This window comes from Symphodus melops, assembly GCF_947650265.1.
Source record: "Symphodus melops genome assembly, chromosome: 3".
Lineage (NCBI taxonomy): Eukaryota > Metazoa > Chordata > Actinopteri > Labriformes > Labridae > Symphodus > Symphodus melops.
The window spans coordinates 251396-278861 of record NC_136693.1 but is presented as its reverse complement, the minus strand read 5'-3'; the positions used below and the strand labels follow the sequence as shown (position 1 = coordinate 278861).

The 27466-nt window shown below is 47.6% G+C and overlaps 4 protein-coding genes across 6 annotated transcripts; 3 read left to right on the top strand and 1 right to left on the bottom strand.

The window, feature by feature from the left end:
* The first annotated feature begins 318 nt into the window (after positions 1–318).
* rpl12 (ribosomal protein L12) lies at positions 319–3310 on the top strand. Of its 2 annotated transcripts, none has more exons than XM_079339130.1 (6): positions 319–484; positions 1758–1831; positions 2148–2246; positions 2338–2419; positions 2504–2590; positions 3156–3310. In XM_079339130.1, exons 1-6 carry the CDS (start codon positions 448–450, stop codon positions 3272–3274), a joined length of 498 nt encoding a protein of 165 aa, XP_079195256.1. In that variant the 5' UTR covers positions 319–447; the 3' UTR covers positions 3275–3310. The 2 variants fall into 2 exon arrangements, with proteins under 2 accessions (XP_079195256.1, XP_079195257.1); XM_079339131.1 differs by having other exon boundaries at positions 438–578.
* Positions 3311–5749: 2439 nt separating this feature from the next.
* pole3 (polymerase (DNA directed), epsilon 3 (p17 subunit)) lies at positions 5750–8418 on the bottom strand. Its single transcript, XM_079338683.1, has 4 exons — positions 8012–8418; positions 7080–7165; positions 6848–6966; positions 5750–6479 (listed from the first exon to the last, which is right to left on the bottom strand). Exons 1-4 carry the CDS (start codon positions 8075–8077, stop codon positions 6289–6291), a joined length of 462 nt encoding a protein of 153 aa, XP_079194809.1. The 5' UTR covers positions 8078–8418; the 3' UTR covers positions 5750–6288.
* Positions 8419–11498: 3080 nt separating this feature from the next.
* On the top strand, positions 11499–20110 carry kmt5b (lysine methyltransferase 5B). Of its 2 annotated transcripts, none has more exons than XM_079339473.1 (11): positions 11499–11797; positions 12349–12419; positions 14465–14716; positions 14803–14950; positions 15077–15242; positions 15326–15435; positions 15530–15696; positions 15786–15805; positions 15911–16047; positions 16220–16419; positions 16510–20110. In XM_079339473.1, exons 1-11 carry the CDS (start codon positions 11748–11750, stop codon positions 17976–17978), a joined length of 2790 nt encoding a protein of 929 aa, XP_079195599.1. In that variant the 5' UTR covers positions 11499–11747; the 3' UTR covers positions 17979–20110. The 2 variants fall into 2 exon arrangements, with proteins under 2 accessions (XP_079195599.1, XP_079195600.1); XM_079339474.1 differs by having other exon boundaries at positions 11501–11797; positions 16513–20110.
* Positions 20111–21457: 1347 nt separating this feature from the next.
* On the top strand, positions 21458–23525 carry LOC306821550 (G2/mitotic-specific cyclin-B2-like). Its single transcript, XM_079340062.1, has 8 exons — positions 21458–21489; positions 21618–21734; positions 21839–22120; positions 22220–22378; positions 22457–22693; positions 22908–23048; positions 23116–23226; positions 23304–23525. The coding sequence occupies exons 1-8, from the start codon at positions 21463–21465 to the stop codon at positions 23406–23408; spliced, it is 1179 nt and encodes a 392-aa protein (XP_079196188.1). The 5' UTR covers positions 21458–21462; the 3' UTR covers positions 23409–23525.
* The last annotated feature ends 3941 nt before the right edge of the window (positions 23526–27466 follow it).

Below are 27466 nucleotides of genomic sequence, written 5' to 3'. Positions count from 1 at the left end.
TTTACAGTCTATATGGATCATAGACATATGGATTAGCAGATTTCAATCTGGTCTCTCTATGACCATGAGTGACAGACTGATGTTAAAACAGATTTAATTGAAAATAAAATATAAAACATGTAAAAGTAAATAAGAATGTTATATTTTAAATACTTCCGGTGATATTTATCGCTCGACCACAAAAAATAGCTTTTTTTATTTTTTATTTTTTTTACCAAAACGGAGCCTGAAAAACAGCTTAATGAACGAAAACACGTCACCAGAACTGATATGTGAAGCTCTCGCGATACTTGCGGAGATATATAAATACCTCCGCGGCCTGAGCTCGGTCTTTCTTTCTCCCCTTTAGCGGTGAAGGTGCAACAGTAATCGGTCGTCCCGGCTCCGGGTTCATCCGACACCCTCACCAAACCAAGCTGAACTGAGCTCAACCTCCACAGCAGCATCATGCCTCCCAAATTCGACCCCAACGAGACTAAAGTTGGTACGTTTTCACTGAAAAGTGGCTAAAAAGTAGAGCGCAGACGCCATTGTTCGCAGCCATCATGGAGGCGGCGGCGGCACGTGAGCGAAAAACGGTAAAGACGGGGCACGTGCCGTGACGGAGAAACACTATTTAAAACTGATTTTTATTTAATTTAATGTGTGCATGGTTTAATGTTGTAATCAGGTGGGATTTAATCAATCGATGTCATCATGTGTGGTTGATTATCTGGGCTGACTTCCACGTGGGGGACATTTGCTAACGAGTGGCTAATGCTACTTCCCCGTTAACGTACAATACTAGCATGTAGGCTAAGGTGAGTAGGTGTTATTTATCTTAATTTGATGAGTATTCACATTAGTTTGTTTGATAAGCGAGGTCTAATGAGAAACTGTCCGTTCTAAGTGTTATGTAGTTTATTTTGGGGCTCTTCAGTAACAAAAGATAAAAACAGGTAAGTGAGAAGGTGTAATTTGTAGATGAACATTTAGCTTTAACATTGGAACAAGTTTGTGGTTGAACTAACTAGGAGTTGAAGTTCAGTGAGCTTAAAGTGACCTGATGGTGAGATCCAGTATTTTCTTGTCTGATGAAAAACAAGTGAAGATGTGTTAAAAGAAACCAGCTGTAGCAGCAGCGTGCCTGACATGTTAATGTTGATCATACATGTGACTACGAAGGGAAGATTCTGCTGAGATGAGTTTACATTAGGTCTGTAACTCCGGCTGTCCAGGCGTTCATGGTACCTTCAGATGTTAATTGTACACCACTTCCGTGGTCGTCTGAGATCAGTCAGGGTCTCTGACTGTGAGAGTTATAAACAAGACTACAGCTTTATTGATTCTGTGAAAACATGAATAAACTCTTGATCAGTAATCATGCGGTTCAGGAGTGTCCGTGCAGGGTTCGGACCTGATTCTGATTTTTAAGAATCTCTAAAGACTTGCATGTTGCTGGCAACAAGGTGGAGTCATGTGATCGAGCAGAAAGCACAGATGCTGTCAGGAGTCTTCAGGGGTTTTTGTGGACTGTAAACATCTGGCAGTGAGCGGACAGGTGTTCACTGAACAAGACAAACGTGTATTGATGGGCTGACCTTTGACCCGACAGGACTCTTAGACGCAGAGACTGTACCTGGTTGATTTGACATCATGTTCAGCCACAGAAATGAACCCCTGACCTCGTGGAGCCCGGCAGGCGGGGGCGTGGTCTCGTTCTGCAGGTGTCTGTCGGCATGTGTGAACTAACAGGATGTTTGTCTCGTGTGTTTCAGTGTTCATGAGATGCACAGGAGGAGAAGTCGGCGCTACCTCCGCTTTGGCCCCCAAGATCGGCCCTCTGGGTCTGGTGAGTTATTATTTTTAAGAGTCTGTTGTCATAGAAACGGAACACCAGCCTCCCGCCACTATACCTGTCTGTCCCCGTGACTGAGTATAATCCAGTGGAGGCTCAGAGCGACCCGGCTTTAGGAAACAGAGCTGCTCACGCTCATGGACATCTCTGTGCCGAAAAGACCGGAACACCGACCGCTGCGAACGCCGGGGTCAGATTCAGAGGACGCGTGTCGCAGAAGTCTCGTTTAGCTTCCTGAAAATCAGAGCAAGGCGCTCGTGGTTTTTTTTCCTTCTGTCATTCATGACCTCGATCTTTCCTCCCTCAACAGTCTCCCAAGAAAGTCGGTGATGACATCGCAAAGGCCACCGGGGACTGGAAGGGTCTGAGGATCACCGTGAAGCTGACCATCCAGAACAGACAGGCGGCGGTGTGTACTGTGACCTCACACGTTAACCCCTCGCTGCTCGCTTCTCTGTGGAGGTGGAAAAATGACCTGACTTCCTGCTTTGTGTTTTCAGATCGAGGTCGTTCCCTCGGCATCCGCTCTGATCATCAAAGCTCTGAAGGAGCCTCCTCGTGACCGCAAGAAGGTCAAGAACAGTAAGTGACCGCCGCCATGTTCAAACGACTTCTTTAAGTCCAAATAAAAAATGCGTTCACTAAACGCTTGTTTTTCTTCTTCAGTCAAGCACAGCGGCAGCGTGACCTTCGACGAGATCGTGGGCGTCGCTCGCGTCATGAGGCCTCGCTCCATTGCCAGGGAACTCTCCGGTGAGTTTACAGAGCGCAGAGATTCACACGAGCCAGGCCAGTAGGGGGCGCTGTGACTCCTCCTATATTACAGACAGCTGTGGTGGTGAAATGTTGGACTCTGCGTATCTGACAGACCGCCACGCACGCCTCCATCTTGTGCTGTATAATGTTAAACCTTAAACGAGGCCACGCCCTCTACAGCGGTATGAAATGGCGTGGACACGGCAGTGTGGAGCACGCTGTCCTGAGGTCATCGTGGTGCATTTAAAGCAAACGGCGGTATAAAATATTCACAGTTTGAATGCTGCGTGCCGAGGATTTTCTGTTGCCATGGTATCATATCGATGTGATTTGCACGCCGTTTCACCAGCCTCCCGCCACTATACCTGTCTGTCCCCGTGACTGAGTATAATCCAGTGGAGGCTCAGAGCGACCCGGCTTTAGGAAACAGAGCTGCTCACGCTCATGGACATCTCTGTGCCGAAAAGACCGGAACACTGACCGAGGCGAGCCCTGATGGCGAGCCCGGAGCACGCCGCTTAGATCCACATCTGACTAAACGGTCTCTTTTTCTCCCGTTCAGGAACCATCAAAGAGATCCTGGGGACCGCTCAGTCTGTCGGCTGCACCATCGACGGGCGTCCTCCTCATGATGTCATCGATGACATCAACAGCGGCAAAGTCGAGTGTCCCAGCGAGTAACGGGACCGAACTCTGAATAAAAAGATGAGAATAAGAGCAGCTTGTGTTTGTCCTGTTTTTCTCTGGTTTACACGAAGCGGCGCCGAGCGGTGACTCATCGACGCGGCAGGAAACTGAACGTGAAAAACAAAACTGATTAAACTAGAAATAAAAGTGGAACTCTTTAATCGTCTGAGTGTCTCCTGCTCCAGACTGAAGAATAAAGTAGAAAATATACGACTCAAATCTTTAAACATGTTGCTGCTCAGAGTTTCCTTTGTCTCCTTCTCAAATGAACTTTATTTATCTGTTAGGAACTTCATTGCAGGGAAAGTGTCGGCACAGAACACACATTCACACTTTAAGAATTCTGATTGGTCATGAAGTCCCTAATGGCTTAAAAACAATGGATTAAAAGAAAGTGATCAGCCATTTAACGGATGGAGGTGGGGAGGAAGCTGGAGCTGGCCCTCTTTGTCCGCCCCGTACCTGAGGGCCCTGAAGGCAGCACAGTGAGGGTGCTGTACCTGAGGGCCCTGAAGGCAGCAGGGTGTAGTGAGGCTGCTGTACCTGAGGGCCCTGAAGGCAGCAGGGTGTAGTGAGGGTGCTGTACCTGAGGGCCCTGAAGGCAGCAGGGTGTAGTGAGGGTGCTGTACCTGAGGGCCCTGAAGGCAGCAGAGTGTAGTGAGGGTGCTGTACCTGAGGGCCCTGAAGGCAGCAGGGTGTAGTGAGGGTGCTGTACCTGAGGGCCCTGAAGGCAGCAGAGTGTAGTGAGGCTGCTGTACCTGAGGGCCCTGAAGGCAGCAGAGTGTAGTGAGGCTGCTGTACCTGAGGGCCCTGAAGGCAGCAGGGTGTAGTGAGGCTGCTGTACCTGAGGGCCCTGAAGGCAGCAGGGTGTAGTGAGGGTGCTGTACCTGAGGGCCCTGAAGGCAGCACAGTGAGGGTGCTGTACCTGAGGGCCCTGAAGGCAGCAGGGTGTAGTGAGGGTGCTGTACCTGAGGGCCCTGAAGGCAGCAGGGTGTAGTGAGGGTGCTGTACCTGAGGGCCCTGAAGGCAGCAGGGTGTAGTGAGGCTGCTGTACCTGAGGGCCCTGAAGGCAGCATGGTGTAGTGAGGGTGCTGTACCTGAGGGCCCTGAAGGCAGCAGGGTGTAGTGAGGGTGCTGTACCTGAGGGCCCTGAAGGCAGCAGGGTGTAGTGAGGCTGCTGTACCTGAGGGCCCTGAAGGCAGCAGGGTGTAGTGAGGGTGCTGTACCTGAGGGCCCTGAAGGCAGCAGGGTGTAGTGAGGCTGCTGTACCTGAGGGCCCTGAAGGCAGCAGGGTGTAGTGAGGGTGCTGTACCTGAGGGCCCTGAAGGCAGCAGGGTGTAGTGAGGGCCCTGTACCTGAGGGCCCTGAAGGCAGCAGAGTGTAGTGAGGCTGCTGTACCTGAGGGCCCTGAAGGCAGCAGGGTGTAGTGAGGGTGCTGTACCTGAGGGCCCTGAAGGCAGCAGGGTGTAGTGAGGCTGCTGTACCTGAGGGCCCTGAAGGCAGCAGAGTGTAGTGAGGGTGCTGTACCTGAGGGCCCTGAAGGCAGCAGAGTGTAGTGAGGGTGCTGTACCTGAGGGCCCTGAAGGCAGCAGGGTGTAGTGAGGCTGCTGTACCTGAGGGCCCTGAAGGCAGCAGAGTGTAGTGAGGGTGCTGTACCTGAGGGCCCTGAAGGCAGCAGGGTGTAGTGAGGCTGCTGTACCTGAGGGCCCTGAAGGCAGCAGGGTGTAGTGAGGGTGCTGTACCTGAGGGCCCTGAAGGCAGCAGAGTGTAGTGAGGGCCCTGTACCTGAGGGCCCTGAAGGCAGCAGGCTGTGTGAGGGCTCAGTGGAGATCTGGGTCTCAGGACTCTGATGTTGTAGATGTCAGTGAGTGACTGCTGTTCCTGACCAATGATCTTACTGCTTATTTTGATGATTTGACTGAGAGTGTTGGGGTGAGTGAGAGAGAGAGAGAGAGATAGAGTGGGCGAGTGAGAGTGAGTGAACCAAAGCAGGCGGTGATGTTGAATGTGAGGATGGATTCAATGAAACATTTATAGAGAACTGTCAGAGTGGATTGATGGTGAACCTGAAGTTTGTGGAGCTTACGGAGAAAAAAGAGGCGCTGTTGACATTTAGAAAAGATTTGTTCAGAGTTGAGTTGAAATGTGAGTTTATGGTCGATTATGGAGCCGAGATACTTATGAGGTGAGCTAATCGATTATTTCATGAGGTAACTGTGTTACAAATAAACTCTTTAGTGACCAGCTGAACATCAAACTGGACCGTCCAGTCTTTGACTCCATGTGACTCCAGCGCCCCCTGCAGGATGTCACTCCGCCTTCAGATGTTCAGTAATACATGCTCGTATTAACGCAGGACAAATTTAGATCAGTCTGTATCAGGACACGCCCCCCTGATCAGGACCCAGATCATAAGGTCAGGGCAGACCGCTCCCCTGTGTGTGTTTAGGGTCAATGAGGATTTGATGCACTTTTTATCAAAATTTATTGAAAATCTGTAACATCAAACATTTTATTACAAAAGTATAAATGGTTCCAAGACGAGCCACCTCACCGGCGCCATGTTTTTTATTATAAACTCACTAGCTGCACAGGATTCTGTCGGACCAAACTGATCCGGATCCAGCTGGAGGAGAGAGACGTCAGAGTCCTGCACGCTGGCCGAGTTACAAAAACGTCTTTGTGCAATCAGAACGCTCGGCAGGAGGTCGTCTCCTGATTAGAAACAAGACGTGCAGTGTTGGGACTCTAACCTCCTGCTGGTTTAACACTGTTTAGAGTTCTTGTTCGCCCTCTAGTGGTGAACTAAAGAAACAGATTGTTTACCTAACCAGTCGTTTGTTTACTGAGAACAGGTGAAGCAGAAATATAAAAAGACAAAACAAAGGAAGAGCTGACGTCGTTTGACTTTGTGCTTTTGTTTGTTGGAAGACATCAGATTCTCTCTCCTCCAATGACACAGAAGAACCTGAACGCATCACGCGATGACCTGATCAGTTGATTGTTCATCAGTTTTCCACTTCCTCCTCGTCTTCCTCCTCCACCGCCTCGTTCTCCACCTCAGGCTCCTCCTCCATGCCCTCCTCCTCCTCTTCATCCTCCCCCCGGCTCTTGTCGTTCTCCGAGTCGTTCTTCTTCTCTTTGTCTTTCCGTTTCTGCTCCGTCACTTCCTTCTTGCCTTTCTGGCCCTTCTTGTAAACTGTGGAAGAGAACAGATCAATATCGGGTCATCAGAAACTCGACCACGCCGCTGAGAGGAACGACGTGTTTATTGTTTCTCCAACTAAAGATTGGAGCAAAATCCTCGGCCATGTTTTTATCATTTATGACCTTTAAGTTAATTATCAGGTCAAATATTTGGTGTCCTAACAGCACACGAGCGTCGGCATCCTTAAATATTAACTTCCCTTCTGTGTCCCCTTCTAAACATCAGAAGATGTGGTGCTTTTATTTTGAAGGCGACAGTGTGTTGCTTTGTATTGACACAGAAGATGGTGAGAGATGAACTCTGCTCGTCTCTCTGACGGTCTTCTGCAGGTTCAGAGAAATCAAAGATGGCGTACTGACCCTCCAGAGCGTCTCTGAGCGGCTCCATGAAACGTTCAAACTCCATCTCCTCCATCGCAGCCAGCACGTCTCCTGCATTCAGAGTTTTCCTCTTCGCTTTCATGGCAAAGTTGTTTGCACTGTGACGACACAAAGAACAGATCAGACACTGTGGAAAGCTGTGATTGGTTGATTCTGATGCGGTCTGTCCTCTCTCTCTCTGAAATGAGTGATGGCGTCTCCTGCTTCTTACCAGGACGTGGCGTACAACACAAACACGCTGGCGGCTTGTGAAATGGCTCTGCGCGCTTCTTTGGAGACGTTGACCCCGTCCGGGAGCTGAGAGGAAAATCAAACGGTGTGGAGGAGTTAACATCGGCGTTTAGTCATTTACTCTGAACGGTGACAACAGAAAGCTGTTTTTAAATGTTTGTGCCTCATAGATACAGAACTCTGTAAAATGTAACGGTCGGGGAAACGCTGCAGGACGGTCTGTTGGGAGACAGAGGGTCCTGATTCAATCCAGCTGTGAACCAGAATAAGGAAGTGGGTCTGGTTACTAGAAAGGTGCCAGGTTCTGCCCAGGAGTCCTGAAGAGTTCTGTAAACGCAGCAGAGAAGTGACATCCTCTTGGTCGCCTCCCTTTGGACCCCGGGTAGACCCAGAGCTGGCAGGGGGATTATGAATCCCACGTGGCCCGGTAATCCCCCAGGAGGAGCCGGTGAACACTGCTGGGTCGAGCGATGGACACTCAGACGCTCTACAGATCACTAAATCTAATCCGACAGGTGAGTTAGAGACGGGGCGTGAAGGTTAATCGAGGTGTCAAGATTCAAACTGGTACTCTGAAAAATGAATTGTAATAAAACATGATAAAGAATCTTCATCATTCTTCAGTCTCAGATTTTGAAATATATCGTATCGTAATCGTATCGTCTTACACGTTTTAATTGTTATCTAATTTAATGTTTGCACTGTGTGATTTATATCCTGCTTTGCTGCTGTAACATGTTTCTGTCTGTCAGGTGACTAAAGGATTCTCTTAGAGAGGAATGTAAACATCCCAATTTACAGGTAAAGTCCTCAACACTCTAAAACTGTACAAAAACATGGACATACACCCGGGATAACCAGGTTAGTGTGCTATAGAAACATTATTGTAATAGTCGGTCCTGGTTCACTCACAGCCTCCTTGATGATCCGGGTGATGACCGCGTTGGGGAGGTTCAGGTCTTCGGGCCTCTCTGCCATGTTTCCCCGCTCTCTGAAGCGTCCTCAGCGGGTAACCTTTCCCTCCACAGCCGGGCCGAGCTAACCGACGATTAAAGTAAACGATTAGCTCCTGTGTTAGCCTGAGCTATTTAAAAAGAAGCTAGCTCGTGACGTTTTTCGTTTAAAATCCCGCGCTGAGCTCAAATTAAAAAAGACGTCGTTTTGATCGGATTTATTCGTTTAGCCGGTCAATTAATCGACAATCTGCTCCGTGGTTAGTCGCGTGCCCAAATGGACGGATTTGTTTTGGGACGTTTCCCGCGAACCGTCTGAGCAGAAGCCGTACGACGTCAATTTTCAACTTCGACCCCGGAAGCGGAAGTGACGTTCCGTTATTAAACGAACTTTTTTTTTCATCAAACATCTGTCCAGGGTTGTCTTTGCTTTTTATCTGTCAGTGCGTTTAATGTTTGACACATCGGGGTATTAAACCCAGACAATGACTCCCACTGAGCCACAGCCTTCTCCTTTGAACCGTGTTTGTTTCAACATGTTAGCGTTCATAAAATAAGTCAATAATACTTTCAAGTTTGTCATTACAAGGGTTAAAAGCAACTTTATACATTTTATTGGTGACAAAATATTTTTGATTAAAAACCCAAACTGACTTCCACACTCAGTCTGGCCTGAGGAACATTTGTAGTGTTAAAAAAAAAGACTTAAACGTTTCTTAATTATTCAAATGTAAAACCCCACAATTTTATTTATTTGAAGTGATTATTTATTTCTTTATTGGTGTTTTCTGATCATTTTAGATGTTATATTTTATTTTGTCGTCTAAATTTGCTGCTTATATTAATTTAATAAAAATATCTGTTTGTCCATCCATCCATTTCCTGCCTCTTATCCGGGCCGGGTCGTGGGGGTAGCAGTCTTAGCAGGGATGCCCAGACTTCCCTCACCCGAGACACTTCCTCCAGCTCTTCCGGTGGGACCCTGAGGAGTTCCAGGCCAGCCAAGAGACTCCCCAGAGTGTCCTGCGTCTACCCCAAGGCCTCCTCATTGGTCCCTAAAAAATGCAGAATAAACCAAAGTTAATAAATGAAATGTTCCTGTCTTTTATTTCTCATTTTTTGTAACAATGATTGTTAGATAAAGAAAGCTTAAAAATCACAAACCAAAATATAGGGATTAAGTATTAAGTTAATGTCTGAAAGTGGCTGAAACTACTTCACAAAAAATATCTTTAAAAGTCCAAAATCATCATAAAATATTCTTTAATTAATGTTTATTTTTTGACATGGAAAAGATTACTTCAGGTTAAATGTCACTTTATAAACTTCATAGGAACCTCATCACTGTGCTGCACTTTCTCACCATCACTGGGAACTAATGGGGCGCTGTTACAGTCCTGTTACAGCCCAAATGGAAGTTGGAGAGGTGCCAGATCACTTCTCGAGTCCCGCCAAGGTTCTCTTGAGCAAGGCACCAAACCCTCAACAGCTCTGGTGCAGTCCCTGTGTAGCAGCCATACTCTGATATCTCTCCACTGACACATGTCCACAGATCATGTTAGCTCATGTGTATTTCAGGCCTCCATGTGTGTGAGCAGCATGTCTCTCAGTAAGAGAGTTTAAACCAGAATTTCCCCTTCAGGGATTAAAGAAGTATTTAAAATTAAATAATGTAATTTTTTTTCTACTATGGAGAACATGGAGAACGTCTTCATGCTCACTGTTTAGTTTCTGTAAGAAAACAGAATAAAGTTATTTTATCCTTTAAACTTGCAGATATATGTCTGTGATGCAGTGTGAAAGGCGTCTGTGGTTTCCATAGTTACATACAGTCCCTCACATGCAGGAGGTGATGCAGCCCACATTTTAATCAGCTCTAAAGAGGAGGAATATGTAATGAGAGGCGTGTTTCTACGCCTACCAGGTTCAGGCCGTTTCTGGGCAGCACTCCAGGATACCAAAGTTTTTCTCCGATAAGAAACTGTGTTTGAAACAATCACTGCTGTACAGACGCCATCATTGTGCTAAAACTACACGGCTACTGGTAGCTGCAGAGGTCAAAATACATTCCAGTATCAAGTTGGACAAGCCTTAAAAATGTTTAAGATAACAGTCAAAACAGAAATGTTTGCTCTCATCACATGAAGCCTCAACTAATTGTTTTAATCCCTAAATCACCGTCTTCACATGGAGGCCCTTTCCCCTGACGCCATGCTTCATGATTTATAAGTAACAGTAAGTAATGTTTGTATAACCAGAGAGATGTGCAGCTGAGGTAAAAACTGCCGGACCTCTCCTCTGACAGGTTTCTCTGTCTGCTTTGACCACTTCATTCTGCTGTCTGATATTACACCGAGGAATTTCACTTCTTCTACATGTATCACAGGAACAAATGTGATCTAATTACAACACTCTTTGTTTTGGATCAATTAAATTTACAACAGTTTGTAGCTCCCTGTCAAAGAAGTTGATCGTTCCGTGATCGACCTCTGTAAATTTAGTGTCCCATCATCTGCGTGTGACTGCTCTGTCTGGATTTAGAACAAGAGGAAGGTCATTGGAGAAGTCGGAGAAGAACAGACGTAGGACAGGCAGCTGCTTGGGTCACGCAGGTGTCAAAATGTGCAAAGTTTGCAATGACACATGAACACACCTGAGGAACAGGTGCTTCTCTTTTAATCCTTGAAGCTGAGTCAGGGAAAAGGGTAGCAAATCAGCCACGGCCATAAACACCTGTATGCATGGCATCATATTTGTAATTAACAGATGAAGCAGTGTTCATTGCATGTGTTGTTAAATCAACAAACAAATCTTGTGAGGTCACAAATAAAACACTGATTTTACTCTATGTTTACTCTCTGTTCAGAACCTCAGTGCCATTCAATTCCAAAAACAGTGCAGCTATACTAAACATTTAACCAAATAAAAAGAGAATAAAATAATATAGTGTCAAGATGTTCGTACAAAGTTAAAAGTACAAAATGATAAAGGTAGATACAAAAGAAGGTATAAGTGGGATCGAACTAAAGATGTAAACAGAACTATAGTGCAGTAAATAAATATCTATCTATGTATATATATAGTGCTATGTTCAAGTAGATATAAATAATAAAGTGATAGTGGTACATGGCACATCATAGAACAATATAACAATAAATATTAACTAGATTCATGCTGTGTATGATTGACATTATGGCATAACGCATCTTCCCCATTAAATAAAAAAGAAACATTTCCGTCCACATAGATGTGGTTCATTTGGTTCTCCTGGGGTTCTGCTCAGAGCAGAACCAGCGGAACCCACTGCTGGATGCTTTAGGAAGCGTAAAGAGGTTTGTTTATGCAGCACTACTTTAGTGTCCATCCGACAGTCACTGACGCACACTGAGAAGAAGACTGTTTCAAACACTACGACAGGTGGGCGACAACCTTTTCAAGTTTCAGTTTTCTCGGGGTGTTGTGTGTCTCACTCCGGTCCGTACAGGGGAGAGAACAGCAGCGTATTTATCGGATCTACTTTCTCTTGGGTGGCTGCGCTTTGCCTTCCTCCTCCCTCCGCTCGCTGTGTGTTTGCTGTGCTAGGCCGCCATCTTGAATTTAAATGTGAATTTCTTAAAAAAAAAAAAAAAAAAAAAAAAAAAAAGTGTTTCCTGTGATATTTTCGTTCAGGGTGTCGTGGTGCCATTATTTATCGGATGACTTTAAAGCAGGACGGGTGTTTTATTTATTCCGTGGCTGTTTTACAGTGAGTATTCTCCGTGTTTGTTCCGTTTCCGTTTAAAAAAAGAGACGTTTAAATCGCTCCCAGCGCGTGAGAGAGCTCGAGCTTAACGTCAACGGTTAGCTCACCGGGTAACAAATAACGTCAGCTTTGATTAAACGCGCTATAGTGACTTATGTAGACAGTTTATAGAGACAAATGTTCGACTTCTAATGCGCTTACAGTTTATATATGTAGCCTGTAAAGCTAACTAATGGCGGCCACATCAAACAAACCGAGCTAATGTTAGCCTGCGTTAGCTCCGGTAGGTTAGGTCGCATTAAAGTCACTTATTTGGATGTGTGAGCAGCTGACCTTCTCCTGATGTGCTGGACAGATTGATTCACATGAGACTGGAGTTTATTATCCTAACATCACACGAGGAAATGAGACGTTTTTAATGGCTTGTTGTTGTCTTTGCTGCCCGTCGAGCTAACTGAAGCTAACCTGCTGGAGTACAAGTTTGATGCCAGCAGAAATACGTTGTTGATTCTGACGACAGACAAGATTTAACATAGTTTTTCTCACTAAATCAGGTTAAAATTAAAATGTGAAGAATCAAGCGACATCGGCGACACACAGCGAAGAGATCGGCTCCAGTGTTTAGGTAAAACATTTTAAAAATAATGATGCAAAGTTGTCTAAATCTGCACCAATATGTTGCCCACGCATTCAGTGCAATTTAGATTAAAACTATTACACATGCAATTGTTGAGTTTTGGGTTAGATTAAGAGAAAATGTCTATTGAGAAAATAATATGAAGCTAAAAAAAACATTACTAACTCTGCATTTATTTTTATTTTAATCTCAAGTGTTGACAGATCAACATCTTTTATTGTTAAAACTACAATCTTAACGTCAAACTTTTTTAATCAGGATATGTTTGCTTTAATCCTGCTGCTGTGTCTTGCTTTGTGTTGTATTTACACCTAGTGATACTTTACCTGTCAGGTGGTTTTTAATTCTGATCTCGTGAAGATGGGAGAGTTGAACATGTGCAGGAGTTTCAGATGGATTCATCTTTGACACACTTGTCTTTATGATATTTAATATTTGAGATGATTTGTTGTTAAACACGTGGTGTTGATTATTACCTGCTGCCTGCTCTCTCCTATGATATTTGGTTCTGGCCTTTTGTGTTTGTTGGTCGGTTCATCGTTTCGGGGGTGGGGGGGGTTAATGTTTGGGGGGGATCTTTAAGCGTTAGCTTCGTGCTAACGGAGCCGGTGTTCACCGTGCCTGGCCTGAGACAATGCACATACAGCAGACTCCATTTATACACTAACACACCGAGCATCCACCCTTACACTTACTCTCCGGTCATTATGGGGTTAACACTGTTAGGAGCTGCACGCAGGCCGAGTGTACATAATAATAAAGACACTTAAGCTTAATGTAGTTTATTAACTTAACACACTTAGTCGTTATTTCAGTGAGGTGCATGCTCTCTACACCGGCTGTTAGCAAACAATGCGAGCTGTTGATGCTAACTGTGTGGCCTTCCGGGTCTGTTTCACTGAGGCTAATGTTAGCTTCTTAGCTTAACATGTTCAATGTTTCTGATGCATCGATCTCCAAGTGTTTCTGCTAACGTTTCAGAAAATGTTCTAACAAAACAAGCAGTTTTATGACATCAGTGTGAACCTGCTCGGACGCCTTCATGTTCTCTGTTCTTTATATTTACACAGCTTTAGTTGATGTGTGTGTAATGTGAGGCAGTGCAGTTTGTGGAGTCACCACTGAGTGGCGCAATAGCATCATTTTACACTCAATGCTCCAACTCCACTGTGTTCATAAAGCACCTTTCATACATGAAAGCATGCAGAAAGTGATATAGATAAAACCCAGAAGGACTAAAACAGGAATGAAATAACAAAACAGAAGTAAATGCATGAAAAAATATAAACAAATAAAACAATTTAAAGCAAAACAAATTTGAAAACCATTCTAAAAATGTTGACCAAGGCTTTAAAATGACTAGAAATATACGTCTGTAGTTTAGTTTTTAGGTGTAAAATGTTGAATTTTATTCTAATTTTTCCCTATAAATGGACTGAACCTGATTTATATATTTACTGTTGAGTTCTTACACTACTTCAAATAATTCCAACAGGTATCAAAGACAGAGAAATCTGTAATTATACCTTTCTAACATGTTGTGGTGGCCGCCATGACAGACAGTGTTTATCGTTGCCGTGGAAACGCAGGATGTAACGTCAGAGTCCGCTGCATAATGAAGAGTGAGCTGCTCCTGAAAGCTGCCGTCCTGTGGCTGTGTGTGCTGCTGTGATCACGTCATCAGCTTGTCTGTAAACATATTGTCTTCCTCAGGTCGGTTTCCCCCGGTCTCTTGACTACGATCAATGCAGACTTGTTCTTACGTGCGTGTGAGATCAATCTTCATACAAGTGTTGAGCTTTATAACCTCCTCAAACCTCCAACAGGATAAAGCGTTAAACAGAGTGACAGAGGAACCTTTTGGTTTTTGTTCTCTGGTTTGTCGTGGATCCATCGTGTTAGTTGGTTCCTGTGAATCCTTTAAAACATCTTTCTTTGCCGTCTTTGAGATGTCGACACATCCACCTGCACTTTTCTGCCTCGGTGTGTTTTGTTGTCATTTAAGCACAAATGTGTTTCTGCTCCACCTCCAGGTTTCAAACTCTACACCCCAGTCTTCCCCACTCGAGAGTGTTTCTTCATCTCGGAGACTAAATGCAACTGGACCAGGGGGCTTGTGGGAATGAAGTGGCTGGGCGAATCCAAGAACATGGTATTAAATGGCAGACGACCCGGCAACAAGTTGACAAGCGAGCAGCCTGTGAGCCAGAGCCAGACCCGCTCTCAGCATCCTCAACGATCGTCCCTGCGTCACTCTCGAAACCGCAACCGCAGATGTAGCCGCAGTGAGTAGAACGTGTTTATGTAGTCAAAATTGAATCCTGGTCTTCAGTCCGAAACTCGAACATCAGTGTGTGTTCGGGTCCTGCAGGGTTCAGTGCAGCCAATCTGGAGGCAGAGAGGCGCTATGTGCCCTCGTCAGGAATGACTGCCAAGGAGCTTTGTGAGAACGATGACCTGACAACCAGTCTCATCCTGGACCCGTACCTCGGCTTTCAGACTCACAAGATGAACACCAGGTGAGCAGGTTTCTCTCAGATGAGCTGCTGGATGTGACGTCTCCTCGCACTCACTGGAAACATTCTGCACGTTCAGCAGATTTCATCTCTTCACTGAAAGTTGTTTTGTTCGTTGTGTGCGGGCAGATTTCGACCTGTCAAGGGAAGACAGGAGGAGCTGAAGGAGGTGATCGAGCGCTTCAAGAAACACGACAACTTGGACAAAGCTTTCAGAGCTCTGACGTCCGGAGACTGGTCGCGAAATCTTTTTCTGCACAAGACGAAAGCTCAAGAGAAGCTCTTCAAACAGCATGTAAGACAGATTACGGAAGATCGACTCTGATCGTCTCCCACAGCTGAACAAACACACGATGACTGACTGTCATTTCTGCACAGGTGTTTGTGTATCTGCGGATGTTTGCCACAGACAGCGGCTTTGAGATTCTCCCGTGTAATCGCTATTCATCGGAGCAAAATGGAGCCAAAATTGTGGCAACGAAAGAATGGTGAGGACACGCGGCCATGTTTGATATCTGAGAATAACAGGACAGGTCGTCACGTGTTTAATGTCTGAATCTTCTGCTTGTTGTCGTTTCCCAGGAAAAGAAACGATAAGATCGAGTACCTGGTGGGCTGCATCGCCGAGCTGTCGGAGAGCGAGGAGAACATGCTGCTGCGGCACGGCGAGAACGACTTCAGCGTCATGTACTCGACACGCAAGAACTGTGCTCAGCTGTGGCTGGGCCCGGCCGCGTTCATCAATCACGGTACCATTCTCTCCGAGTCTCAAACTAATACTTCTGATTCAGTAAAACACGGAGGCGCTAACCTCTCGTCTTGTCTCTTCTTTCTTCAGATTGTCGGCCGAACTGCAAGGTGGGCTCTCGTTTGAAAACAAGAAAGACGTATTTTAAAAGAAATGAAACCTTGGGTCAGCTGCTGTTCACTCTGAAAACATGCCTGTGTTGTTTCTCTGTGTAGTTTGTGTCGACGGGACGGGACACGGCCTGCGTGAAGGTCCTGAGGGACATCGAACCCGGAGAGGAAATCTCCTGTTACTACGGCGACGGATTCTTTGGGGAAAATAATGAATTTTGTGAATGCTATACGTGTGAACGGTAAGTTCAGCAGCAACAACAAAACCCCTTTAGAAGAGTTCATGTGTGCAGAATGTCTGAAAGCAGCGTGCACGTGGATCCATCAGTTTAGTTATCAACACGTCGTATGAGGAAGAGACTTCGAGGTTCAACGATCACTGATGTGTTTTATTCCTTTTATCTCCACGTGCAGGCGGGGCACTGGTGCTTTCAAATCCAAAGCAGGGCTGCCGGTGGAAGTGCCGGTAATCAACAGCAAGTACGGGTTACGTGAGACGGACAAACGTCTCAACAGGCTGAAGAAGCTGGGCGAGGGACACCCGAGCTCGGACAGTCACTCTGTCGGCTCCCACACGGACGTAGACTCTCAGGAAATGCCAAAAACACATCAATGTAAGATTCATCCTTTACTCAAACGGGACTCTGAATAAACCAGCTTCTCTTTGTCCATTTTTATTCTAATAAGCGTTTCTCTTGTTTAAGCAGCTGCCAGAAAAAGATCTTCATCCTCCTCCTCCTCTGGCCTGAAGTATAAAAACAGGACTCAATCCAGACAGACTTTGAACAGAGCCCTAACTACCTCATGTTCCAAACAAGGTCGAGTTCACAATAACAGGGTACCAAAGAGACTCAAATCCCAATCCAAGCCTTCACTAAGTAAAGTCCAGTTGCGGAGTCGCAGGCGGGGGGCGGAGCCTAAGGCGTTGGCCAAAGGGGAGACTCTTCAGCTGGGTCTCAGGGACTCGAAGGTGTCGCTGTGTAAAAGTGTCACAGTAAAGAAGGAGGGACAGGAGCTGGTGCAGCGGGGCTGCCTCACCCGGCACGCTGCCAAGGAAAACGGAACTCTGTCCCACGTGCAGAGCAGCAACTGCTCCACCTACAGGACTCGCAGGTCCACACGGACCCTCATTAAAGCCCAGGAAACAGCAGGGGCCGTCAAACTGGAGCCCAGCGCCATGGATGGCCTGAGCCCGGTCCCTGGTGGTGTGGTCATAAAAACAGAGCCGGCCGACATGGAGGAATACCTCCACCATGGTGTCACACTGGAGCAGCCGGCGCTAGCCTCGGGTTACGCCCGGAGAGGCTCGTGCAGGCGAAAACGCCTGACGCGGCCGGGCGCCGAGAGGACGATTAAGTGTGAGGACTCGTACGGCGAGCCTTTCATACCGATGGCTGCTGGGCACGCCCCGAACTTTTCAGACTGTGGGAATGTTCTGCTCGGCTTCGCCGACAGACACAGGGACTACAACGGGGTCGCCAACGGCAGCAAATCCCTCCGCAGGGACAAAGGTAAGAGCAGCTGCAGGTCGCAGGAAAAGGGGAAGAAGAAACGTCGGATCACGCGATACGACGCTCAGCTGATCCTGGAGAACAGCACGGGAATCCCCAAACTCACCCTCCGCCGGCGGAGGGACAGCAGCAGCAGCAAGACCAACGACGCCAGCGACTCCATCGGCTCATCGAACCTTTCCACCACCGCCGTCAACTCGGCATCTTCCAGCAAAATCAGCATCAAGTTCAGCAAGGACCACGACAAGGACAAAGGCAGCTCGTACATCGCCAAGCTGAATAACGGCTTCAGCCCCGGCGTGCACAGCAACTCGACCAAACTGAAGATCCAGCTGAAGAGGGAGGACGACGCCCGCAGGATATCCCAGTCTAACGGGGACATGAGCCAGAGTCTGGAGGCCAGGAACGGGGGACATCGGACCAAGAAGGTCCTGGCGGAGCCCTCGTCTGAGGAGGACGATGACGACGAGGACGATGACGATGAGGATGATGAGGAAGAGGAGGAGGACGAGGACGATGATTACTTTGACAACGAGTTTGAAGATGATTTCATTCCACTTCCTCCAGCGAAGCGGCTCCGACTAATCGTGGGCAAAGACTCGATAGACATCGATATCTCCTCTAGGAGGAGAGAGGATCAGTCACTGCGGCTCAATGCATAAGCTGTGGAGCTCATCACTCCAGCTCCCTGTAAATACAGATGACTCTGATCGACCCCGCGTTGATGTAAAACAACTACAGTAATTTAAAAACACAACAGAAATTGCTGAAAAATAAAGAGAACCTGAATGAACTTTACTGGAAGGTGCTGTTGACCTGAAACAAATGTCCGTTTTTCACGTCAGGCGAGGATTTAAATCACGTTCATGAGAACATCGGTCCACGTCCCTGATGTTTGATCAGCTGGTCCTGATGTGGGAAACACGAGCGTTTGTTTCAGGTCTCCCCTTCAGTGAATGCACTTGTTATATTCATAATGGACATGGATATTGTAGAAAGTGTACAGTGACTATTCCCTCTGTCTCATAGGCAGGTTTTTATTCAACTGTTGATTATTTTAGTCTCATAGTTTGTAACGTGCGTGTGACGGGCTGCGCTGAAGTCAGCGTGGCGTGTGGTTGGTCCAGAGGCATTATGACAGGATCAGGTGCCATGTTCTCCTTATCACAGCAGCGTCCCTCTTTCACAAATGGTCAGCACAACTTCTTCCTGTGTACGTTCGTCACGTGCGTCTCTGTGAGGTTTAATCGTGTTTATGATTTATACACGCCACACTAAGGTCAGCTGGTCGCCCGGCGTGCAGCATGTAGAGCGACGCCTGCCGCGTTCACGCCCTCACAACATGAAATATATTTTTTTAATTTTCTTTTTTCCTTTGACCCCCCCCCCCCCCCGCTCTGTAAATAAATCGATGACGCCGATCAAAGCACGCAGAGTTTACTAGAATCAGAAATGGCCGCGTGCCTTCGATAACGGGAACATGGCACGGCGAGGGGTGTATCATGACGCCAGATTTAAAGCCTGTCTGGAGTCTCCTGTGTCACGAAGCTGCTTCTCTTTCGATCGCCATGGTAACCGACCAATACCATGAATTAGTGTCCAGGGATCACTGCATACCGGATCAATGAATTTGACTTTGAATTGGCTGAATCGTCGAGTCGTGTTCGTGAAAGTCTCCCACCTAAAGATCGAAGCGCTGATCGTTTGATTGACGGCACAATCGACCAATAAAAATTCAGATGAGCTGAAGAAGTTCATGCAGCGCCGCGCTCCTTCAGCAGACGTGACGTCTTAAACACAGCAGCTTCCTGATGGCGTCTGACAGAGAAACCCTCGGTGTGTTGAACTGGCTTCGTGATGCACCCCTCTGGACTTTGACCCTACAGACCCCCGCCCCCTCATAAAGGCTACCTACCTGCTTTCAGTCATGTACAGAACGAGCGGCTCGGACGCCACGGCACACTCGTCATCATCTGAAGTAATCATGTCAACACTAGAGTCTGAGGAGGAGAATCACAGTGGGAACTATTCTAACGTCTAATCATGTTTTCTTTTCTTCTTCTATGGTGCTAATTTAGTTTCCTCACCTCCCGTGTGACCTTGAACTCTTCTGTTAGACGGAGGCGCCGCTCGCTGTGACCTCCGTTGAATACCCGTTCTGTCAGCTGTAGCATACAAACTATTTCTCTGTGTTTTCTTTACAGGTGCTCACACACGTCTGTTTTGTCCTTTCTGTTCGTCACGCAGCATTAGGTGCCTTAACGCAGAGCTCTCTGACACATTCAGATCAAACACTCCCCCACCAATCACAGATGGCGCCCGGCGTCGGTCCTCCTGTATATTATTTAAGCTTTGATTTTTGAAGTCAACCACCTGATCAAGGGATCAACTGAGACTGAATGTTAACCCACTTCCCCCCCGTGTTGATGCGTACTGTTCATATCACCAGCAGCTAATCGCCGTTCTGCCCCCGGCTCGGTCTGTCCCCCCCCCCCCCCTCGTCGGACGTCTCCATCCTACACTGTAAGCTGTTCCAGGTGTAACGTCTCTGTGCTCTTTGTCCCATAGACAGCTGTCCAGACCCCCCACTGATCCAAAAAGTGAAAAAACTCAATAAAAAATCAAATGTGAATAGTTTGCGGACGTGTTAGCGTGTTGCGTGGGTAGTGGGACACATGTAAAGAGAATTAAAATGGGCGGTGCATATATTGTCCCATATGTAAATCATTTGAACACATCTTGTACTTATTTAACAGTTTTGAATACTTGAAGACTATATAAAGTTTCTTTGTGACTCTTGTTTCCTGAGCCTGTTTTAACCTTCATGTTTACACGTCATTCACTAAAACATTAAAGGTCACATGACCTCCTCCTCTTCTTCAGGTGAAATCAGTGTCCTCGCTCCTCTTCATCATGTGTGTGAAGTGTGTTGTTGTAAATCCACTCTGATCCTGTATTTGATCATGTCTATAAACCCCTCTATTTCAGCCCTGCTCAGAACAGGCTGTTTCTGTGTCTGTAGCTTTAAATATGTAAATGAGCTGTGTCTGACCACGCCCCCTCTCTGGAAGGGCTCGGGTGTGCTCGCTGCTTTCTGGCTCCATGTCCTATTGTTTACGGTGAGAAGGTGGAACAAACATCTCGCTCCCACTTCTGAGTTCAGCGTGGAGATGCACGGGGCTGCAGTGGTTAGCTCCTCCCCTCACAGCGAGGAGGTTGTTGGTTTGAATCTCTGTCTGTCAGGAGCCTCTCTGTGTGGAGTCTGCATGTTCTCAAACACATGCATCAGCTGTGGCCTCTCACCTGAGACTCACCTGAGACTCACCTGATGAAGATGATGGATGGACTTCACTGTGTTCACTTTCATTCTCTAACATAAACACGAGCGCTTCATAGAAAATATGTCAGTTCAACAAAAAGTTAATATGAACCATGTATGGAGGCCACGGTCCTTACATTGGCGTTCCGAGGCCCCCTCCTGCATGTCACCCCCCCCCCCCCCCCTCCTGAGCTCCGTATCTATCCACGTTCTCTCTCTAACTATAAAAAGCCCGAAAAAATTACTGAAGAAAAAAAGAGTATTTTACCCGCCATGTTGAATTCATCTACATGTCTACCTAACTTCTCCCGCGTGGGGGTGTGGTCGTGCTGGGGGGGGTGTGGTCGTGCTGGGGGGGGGGGGGGGGGGTTGTTTACGTGATTAAAGTTTGGGAGAAATGACAATACAAAAAATGCTTCGAAGAAGGTGATTGAATTTAACTGTTAGATTTTAGATTTGAGCATAAAGTTAATGTGTAAAATGCGAATTAATAAATGGATGTTAACATGAACAGAACGTGTTCTGACCCATCAGGTGGTGACGTCACCTGTTGTTCCGATATGAGCAGGTGTTCATATGTGTTTTTACCACTCCGGTAACTCGTTTCTCCGATGTGTCCGACACTACGTGAATGCAGCACCAACGCTGGATCGTTAGCCAATCAGAAGCGTTCACAGCCAGGCCGCAACCAATCAGATTGGATGACGCTGTATTTGAAAGCTGCTCGTCTCCGTGTTGTTGCTCTGAAGAGATTCTAATTCTCGGTTGTTTCCTGCGTGGTGTGAAGATAAAGTCACGTTTTAGTTTTATCATAAGAACGTTTTAAAATGTCTTCAGTCGAAGTTCGAGCTGCGGTGAGTTTTTATTTCATTTTTATTAATTTGAAACGAGTTCAGCTGTTAGCTCTCTGTTAGCTCTCTGTTAGCTCTCTGTTAGCCTGCACGAGGCTCTGTTCTGATGGAGGTCTGTTCGTCTCCTCCAGCTCCTCTCTGCCGCAGAGAACCCGGTGAAGATGTCCAAAAACCCGGCAGCAGGTGTGAGGAGAGCCGCTCTGGGAGAGATCACCAACAACGTCCCTGCAGCTGCTGTCAACACGAAGGTAACATGAAAGCACACCTGGACACGTGCTGCTGCTTCATGTGTCCATAGCACCAGATCACAAAGCCAGACTCACTTTAACCATGTGTCTGTTTAAACACTCAGAGACCAGGACGAGCCAAACCTTCAGGTCCAGCCCACAAAGTCAAACCCTCATCGGTCCAGGTGGTCCCTCCAGTAGTAGTCCAGGTACCGGCTCCTGCAGACCCCCTCCCCCCGGTCTCAGAGGAGTCGGCTGACGTGTCCATGAAGGAGGAGGAGGAGTTGTGTCAGGCGTTCTCCGAGGCGCTGCTCGCCGTGCAGGACGTGGACGAAGAGGACGCGGACCAGCCGCAGCTCTGCTCGGAATACGTCAAAGACATCTACAAGTATCTGCACGTCCTGGAGGTGATTGACCCGGATCAGCTGGACTCTTCTGCATCCATCTTTATGTCCTCTCCTGCTCACCTGTCTTAGCGTGTTGTCCTTTCCTCGCCGTGTCCTCAGGTGGAGCAGGCTGTGCGGGCGGACTACATGCAGGGTTATGACATCACGGAGCGTATGCGCGCTCTGCTGGTGGACTGGCTGGTCCAGGTCCACTCCAGGTTCCAGCTGCTGCAGGAGACTCTGTACCTCACGGTGGCCGTCCTGGACCGTTTCCTGCAGGTAAGGCCCGTCTCATGATCACGCCTGTGTTTTCAACGAGCGCCGTGTAGAAACCCTGGTCCTCCCGTGCCGCCGCAGGTCCAGCCGGTGTCTCGCAGGAAGCTCCAGCTGGCCGGTGTGACCGCCATGCTGGTGGCGTGTAAGTACGAGGAGATGTACGCTCCGGAGGTGGGAGACTTCGCCTACATCACGGACAACGCCTTCACCAAGTCTCAGATTCTGGAGATGGAGCAGCTGGTTCTGAGGAGCCTGAACTTTCAGCTCGGCCGTCCTCTTCCTCTGCACTTCCTCCGACGGGCGTCCAAAGTGGCGAGCGTGAGTTACTGCGCTCATCTCTTTACTGTGAAGTCAGACTTCAGTTCCATGGCGAGCTGCAGGTAAGGTGGTCGCAGGTTCTACTCGGCTCAGAGAGGACCGCCTGGATCTGAAACCAGAAACTCAGAATTCCCCACCTTGGGGTAAATCTCGCCCCCCGGTGGACACATGTGGTACTGTGAAGACTCTTACCTCTGTGGTGTTTGTGTCTCAGTCTGATGTAGAGCGCCACACGCTGGCCAAATACCTGATGGAGCTGACCCTGGTCGACTACGACATGGTTCACTACCGGCCGTCTGAGGTGGCGGCCGCCGCCCTGTGTCTCTCCCAGCTGCTGCTGGACGGCGTGCCCTGGGTGAGTGTGGAACCGAAGCTTTCCATCAAAGTGTGAAGAGCGCTCTTAACGTGTGTTTGTGTGTCAGTCGGCCACGCAGCAGCATTACTCCACGTACGACCAGGCTCACCTGCAGCCCGTCATGCAGCACATCGCCAAGAACGTGGTGACGGTGAACGACGGGAAGACCAAGTTCCAGGTGAGGCGTGTTCAAACGCCGCCATGTGCTCATTCAGTGTGGCTCTGACACTCGACCTTCCTTTTGTTCCCGTGCAGGCGGTGAGGAACAAATACTCGAGCAGCAAACTGATGAGGATCAGCCTCCTCCCTCAGCTCAAGTCGTCCGTCCTCACCAACATGGCCGCCGCGCTCAAACCCTGACCTCCAACAAAGACCATTTTCACTCGCACTTTATCCGAGCTCCGCCCCCCTGTGGAGACACTTCACTACCTTGTGTTTTTTAAATCAAATGTTTTCTTTTCCCTGCGGAGCGTCGAGCTCTGCTCAGAGATGTTTGCACTTATCGTTCTTTGAGCTGTGAAAGTTTCAGATGAACGACTTTTTAATTTAACTCGGGAGCGCCCTCAAGTTTTCAGCGGGCTGTTGCTCACTGGGTGCCGGCGTCCCTCTGGACCACAGAGGTAGAACAGATTTTAAAGTTCCTGAGGTTTTAGGATCATGAACTGGACTTTGTCAATAAACAGTTTAAAGTTGGTTTGTGTTTCACAGATTGTCTTTAATGATTCTCACAAACACGACGTCACAACCTCCATATAAATGTATTTAATGTGACACATCCACATGGACTCTGACTGACCCGCTTCAGAACCTCTTTCTGGAGCGGTGCTGTGTTGCTGTTTGTCTCGTGACCTTTCCGTGACCTCTGACGTCTTTCTGTGGTGAATAATGAGAGCGGCGTGGACCGAGCTGAGACGTCAGTGCAGACATAAAGAGATGAGTGTCGTGATCCGGAGTGTCGCTCTGAAGTCAGAAAGTGCTCGCTCAGTCCCTCGCCCCTCTCTCTCTCTCTCTCTCTCTCTCTCTCGCCTGCAGCGTCATACTTGCTCGCCCCGCCGTGAGGGTGTGATCACGACCGTACCGAGCTGCAGAGTCTCTCCATTTACAGGCTAATGCTGGTCACACACTGAGCCACCCTGTGTGTGTGTGTGGAGGAGCATTGTACTCAGACTGACTTCACCCCCCCCTCCCCCCCCCCCCCTCCCCCCCAGCAGGACAGACGCGATAAAAATATGAACGCTGTTATCAGAGACGAACCGCTCCAACACTGAGCTCTTCATCGTCTCCTCACGTGACCACGAGGTCGCTCACACGTTCTCTCCAGTCTCACGTTTAACCGAAAGCTTCCATAGAAGAAGTCGTGATCGCACAAACACGATTACGATGTGATCGCACAAACACGATTACGATGTGATCGCACAAACACGATTACGATGTGATCGCACAAACACGATTACGATGTGATCGCACAAACACGATTACGATGTGATCGCACAAACACGATTACGATGTGATCGCACAAACGTGTTTACGATGTGATCGCACAAACACGATTACGATGTGATCGCACAAACACGATTACGATGTGATCGCACAAACACGATTACGATGTGATCGCACAAACACGATTACGATGTCTTGGCTCGATCTAGACGGTGAGCACGAGTTCCGTTGGCGCGGCGAGCTGTTGGCGTGTTCTCGTTATCACGGATAGAAAAGTGATGTTTCTTTAGGCGTACTCTTATCTCGCTGTTTTTAACGTGACAACGATCTTAAATTCAGCCATTATTTCGAGATATCGAGAGATAAAAATCGTCATCGCCATGGAGACCGGCGATGTCATCCTGACAAAACGAGATGCGCCGCACTTTTTTTCCACTTCCAATCTATTTTTATTATAACAGTGTTTTTGTGTTTAAGTCACACAAAGTTATAAAAACTACAAAACAGGAAGTAGAAACAGCTGTGAATCTATGAATTTATTTTTTCAAAATAAAAGTTTTAAAACTGAAGTGTGAGAGTACAGAAGGAGCTCCTGAAACGTTTCTGCTCTTCATCAAACTGTTAAAACGTCATGAAGGAAAAGTTCTTATGAGGCAACGAGATGAACGAAACCGCAGGTTCGTTATCTCGCGATAACAAGACAATCAAGTCATTAACCCGGGAAAACACCGAGATGATGACGCTGTATCAAAGCAGCGTCATGTTCAGATAAAATGAAATATACTGTATTTGATCCCGGGTCAAAGAGGAACATCCAAACTCATCAAGATTCCCAAAATGTTTGGATGTTTGTCCTCTTTAGGCTTCCTTACAACACCATTAGTCTTCTAACGTGTGATTGGTTCAAACCCTGATGAATTACTGCCGTAAACACTCAAACATTTGTCTCCTTCTGGTGCTGAAGTGACGGTTTAATCCCGGGCTGTGCGCGTGCTGGGCGGTGCGCGTGCTGGGCGGTGCGCGTGCTGGGCGGGGATTTAAGGGTTAAAGGAGGCTATCTGACGGGTTAATACTCATATCTGCCACATGGTGGGACACTGGAGTCTGTGTGTGTGTGTGTGTGTGTGTGTGTGTGTGTGTGTGTGAGTGAGTGAGTGAGAGAGAGTAGTGTTTGTGCTTTGTGTCGAGCAGGAGGTCAGTCAGTCCGCTCTCCCGCACCGCCCCGCACACACGCAGGACCGCACGGCTCCACGCGACTTCTCCACAGGCTGAAAACACACTCACGTAAGTTTCCTCTCATTCACCTTTTAGTTGTGAAACTTTGAAACAGTGGAAGTCGTTTTTCTTCCTGCGCGTGCTGCTTGAACACGAGGCTTCGAGGTGATCGGTGATCGGTTAGTCGATTAATCGGTTTGATCGTGATTTAAAGAGGTTTCAGTTCAGACTGCTGCTGAGAGGAGCTGCGTGATGATGTGGCGCCTGGAGATGATTTATGAGTTTAACTGGCAGTCAGACTCCCGTGTGTGACCGACACACACACACACACACACACACACACACACACACACACACACACACACACACACTGAACATCATCTTGGACTCATATTTGAGTCCAGACTCGGTCCGGTCCTCCTGCTCTGGGTTCAGTCTGCTGTTTCCTGACCCCGGTGGACTTTGAGCCATAATCTGGATTATAAACCACAACAGTTCTTTAAAGTCCCGTTTGAACCGCCTGTAGCTCTCGGTGAAGCTCGTCGTGGGTTTGATTCCCAGCAGGGTGTGAACAGGCAGAGCTGCTGCTTCAGGCTCGGACCTGTTCAACATTCTTCTTCTGATTGTTGGACGTCAAACTTTCTCATGTTGTGTTGAACAAAGTCCCTAAAGTGAATTAAAGGAGCAGTCTGTGAGATAAAGCACAGAGAGCTGCTCTGTTCCTCTGTGATCAGACATGAAGGAGACATGTTGAAGTGAAAGGACCAATCAGAGAGCTGCTCTCTTCCTCTGTGATCAGTCAGCCAATCAGAGAGCTGCTCTCTTCCTGTGTGATCATGAAGGAAACCTGCTGTGTTGAAGCTTCTCTGACAACAATGCAGCAGCCAGTATGTCCTCCTTCTAACTTTAGATTCTGCTCCTGAATGCTCTGGATCTGATTGGACCAGAGAAGGTAGGCGGGGCTTTGAAGGCCGTTTTGGACGCCCCTGGGTTTGCCAGATATGAGAGCAGTTATCAGGTGAACAGGTGTTGCAGCGATGGAAGCGGGCAGTGGAACTGCTTCAGATAGAAGTGATTGTACCCGAGCTAAAAAGCCTCTGCATGTTTCTAATAAGCTCCAGCAGCAGAAAGCTGCTCAAACTAGGATCAATGTTGGAGATGAAACATGGAGAGAGGTTAGAACGCAGAAAGCTTTACAGAGCCATGCAGAGCTGGCTAAACACTGAAGCTACAGTGTCCACCACATGCAGAGCTGGCTAAACACTGAAGCTACAGTGTCCACCACATGCAGAGCTGGCTAAACACTGAAGCTACAGTGTCCACCACATGCAGAGCTGGCTAAACACTGAAGCTACAGTGTCTCTACATGCAGAGCTGGCTAAACACTGAAGCTACAGTGTCCACCACATGCAGAGCTGGCTAAACACTGAAGCTACAGTGTCCACCACATGCAGAGCTGGCTAAACACTGAAGCTACAGTGTCCACCACATGCAGAGCTGGCTAAACACTGAAGCTACATTGTCCACCACATGCAGAGCTGGCTAAACACTGAAGCTACATTGTCCACCACATGCAGAGCTGGCTAAACACTGAAGCTACAGTGTCCACCACATGCAGAGCTGGCTAAACACTGAAGCTACAGTGTCCACCACATGCAGAGCTGGCTAAACACTGAAGCTACAGTGAGGATCACTCCCATGATTCCCTGCTCAGCCTCGATATCTTCTTTTGGGATTCAAAATAATTCAAACCTTTTGCAGAA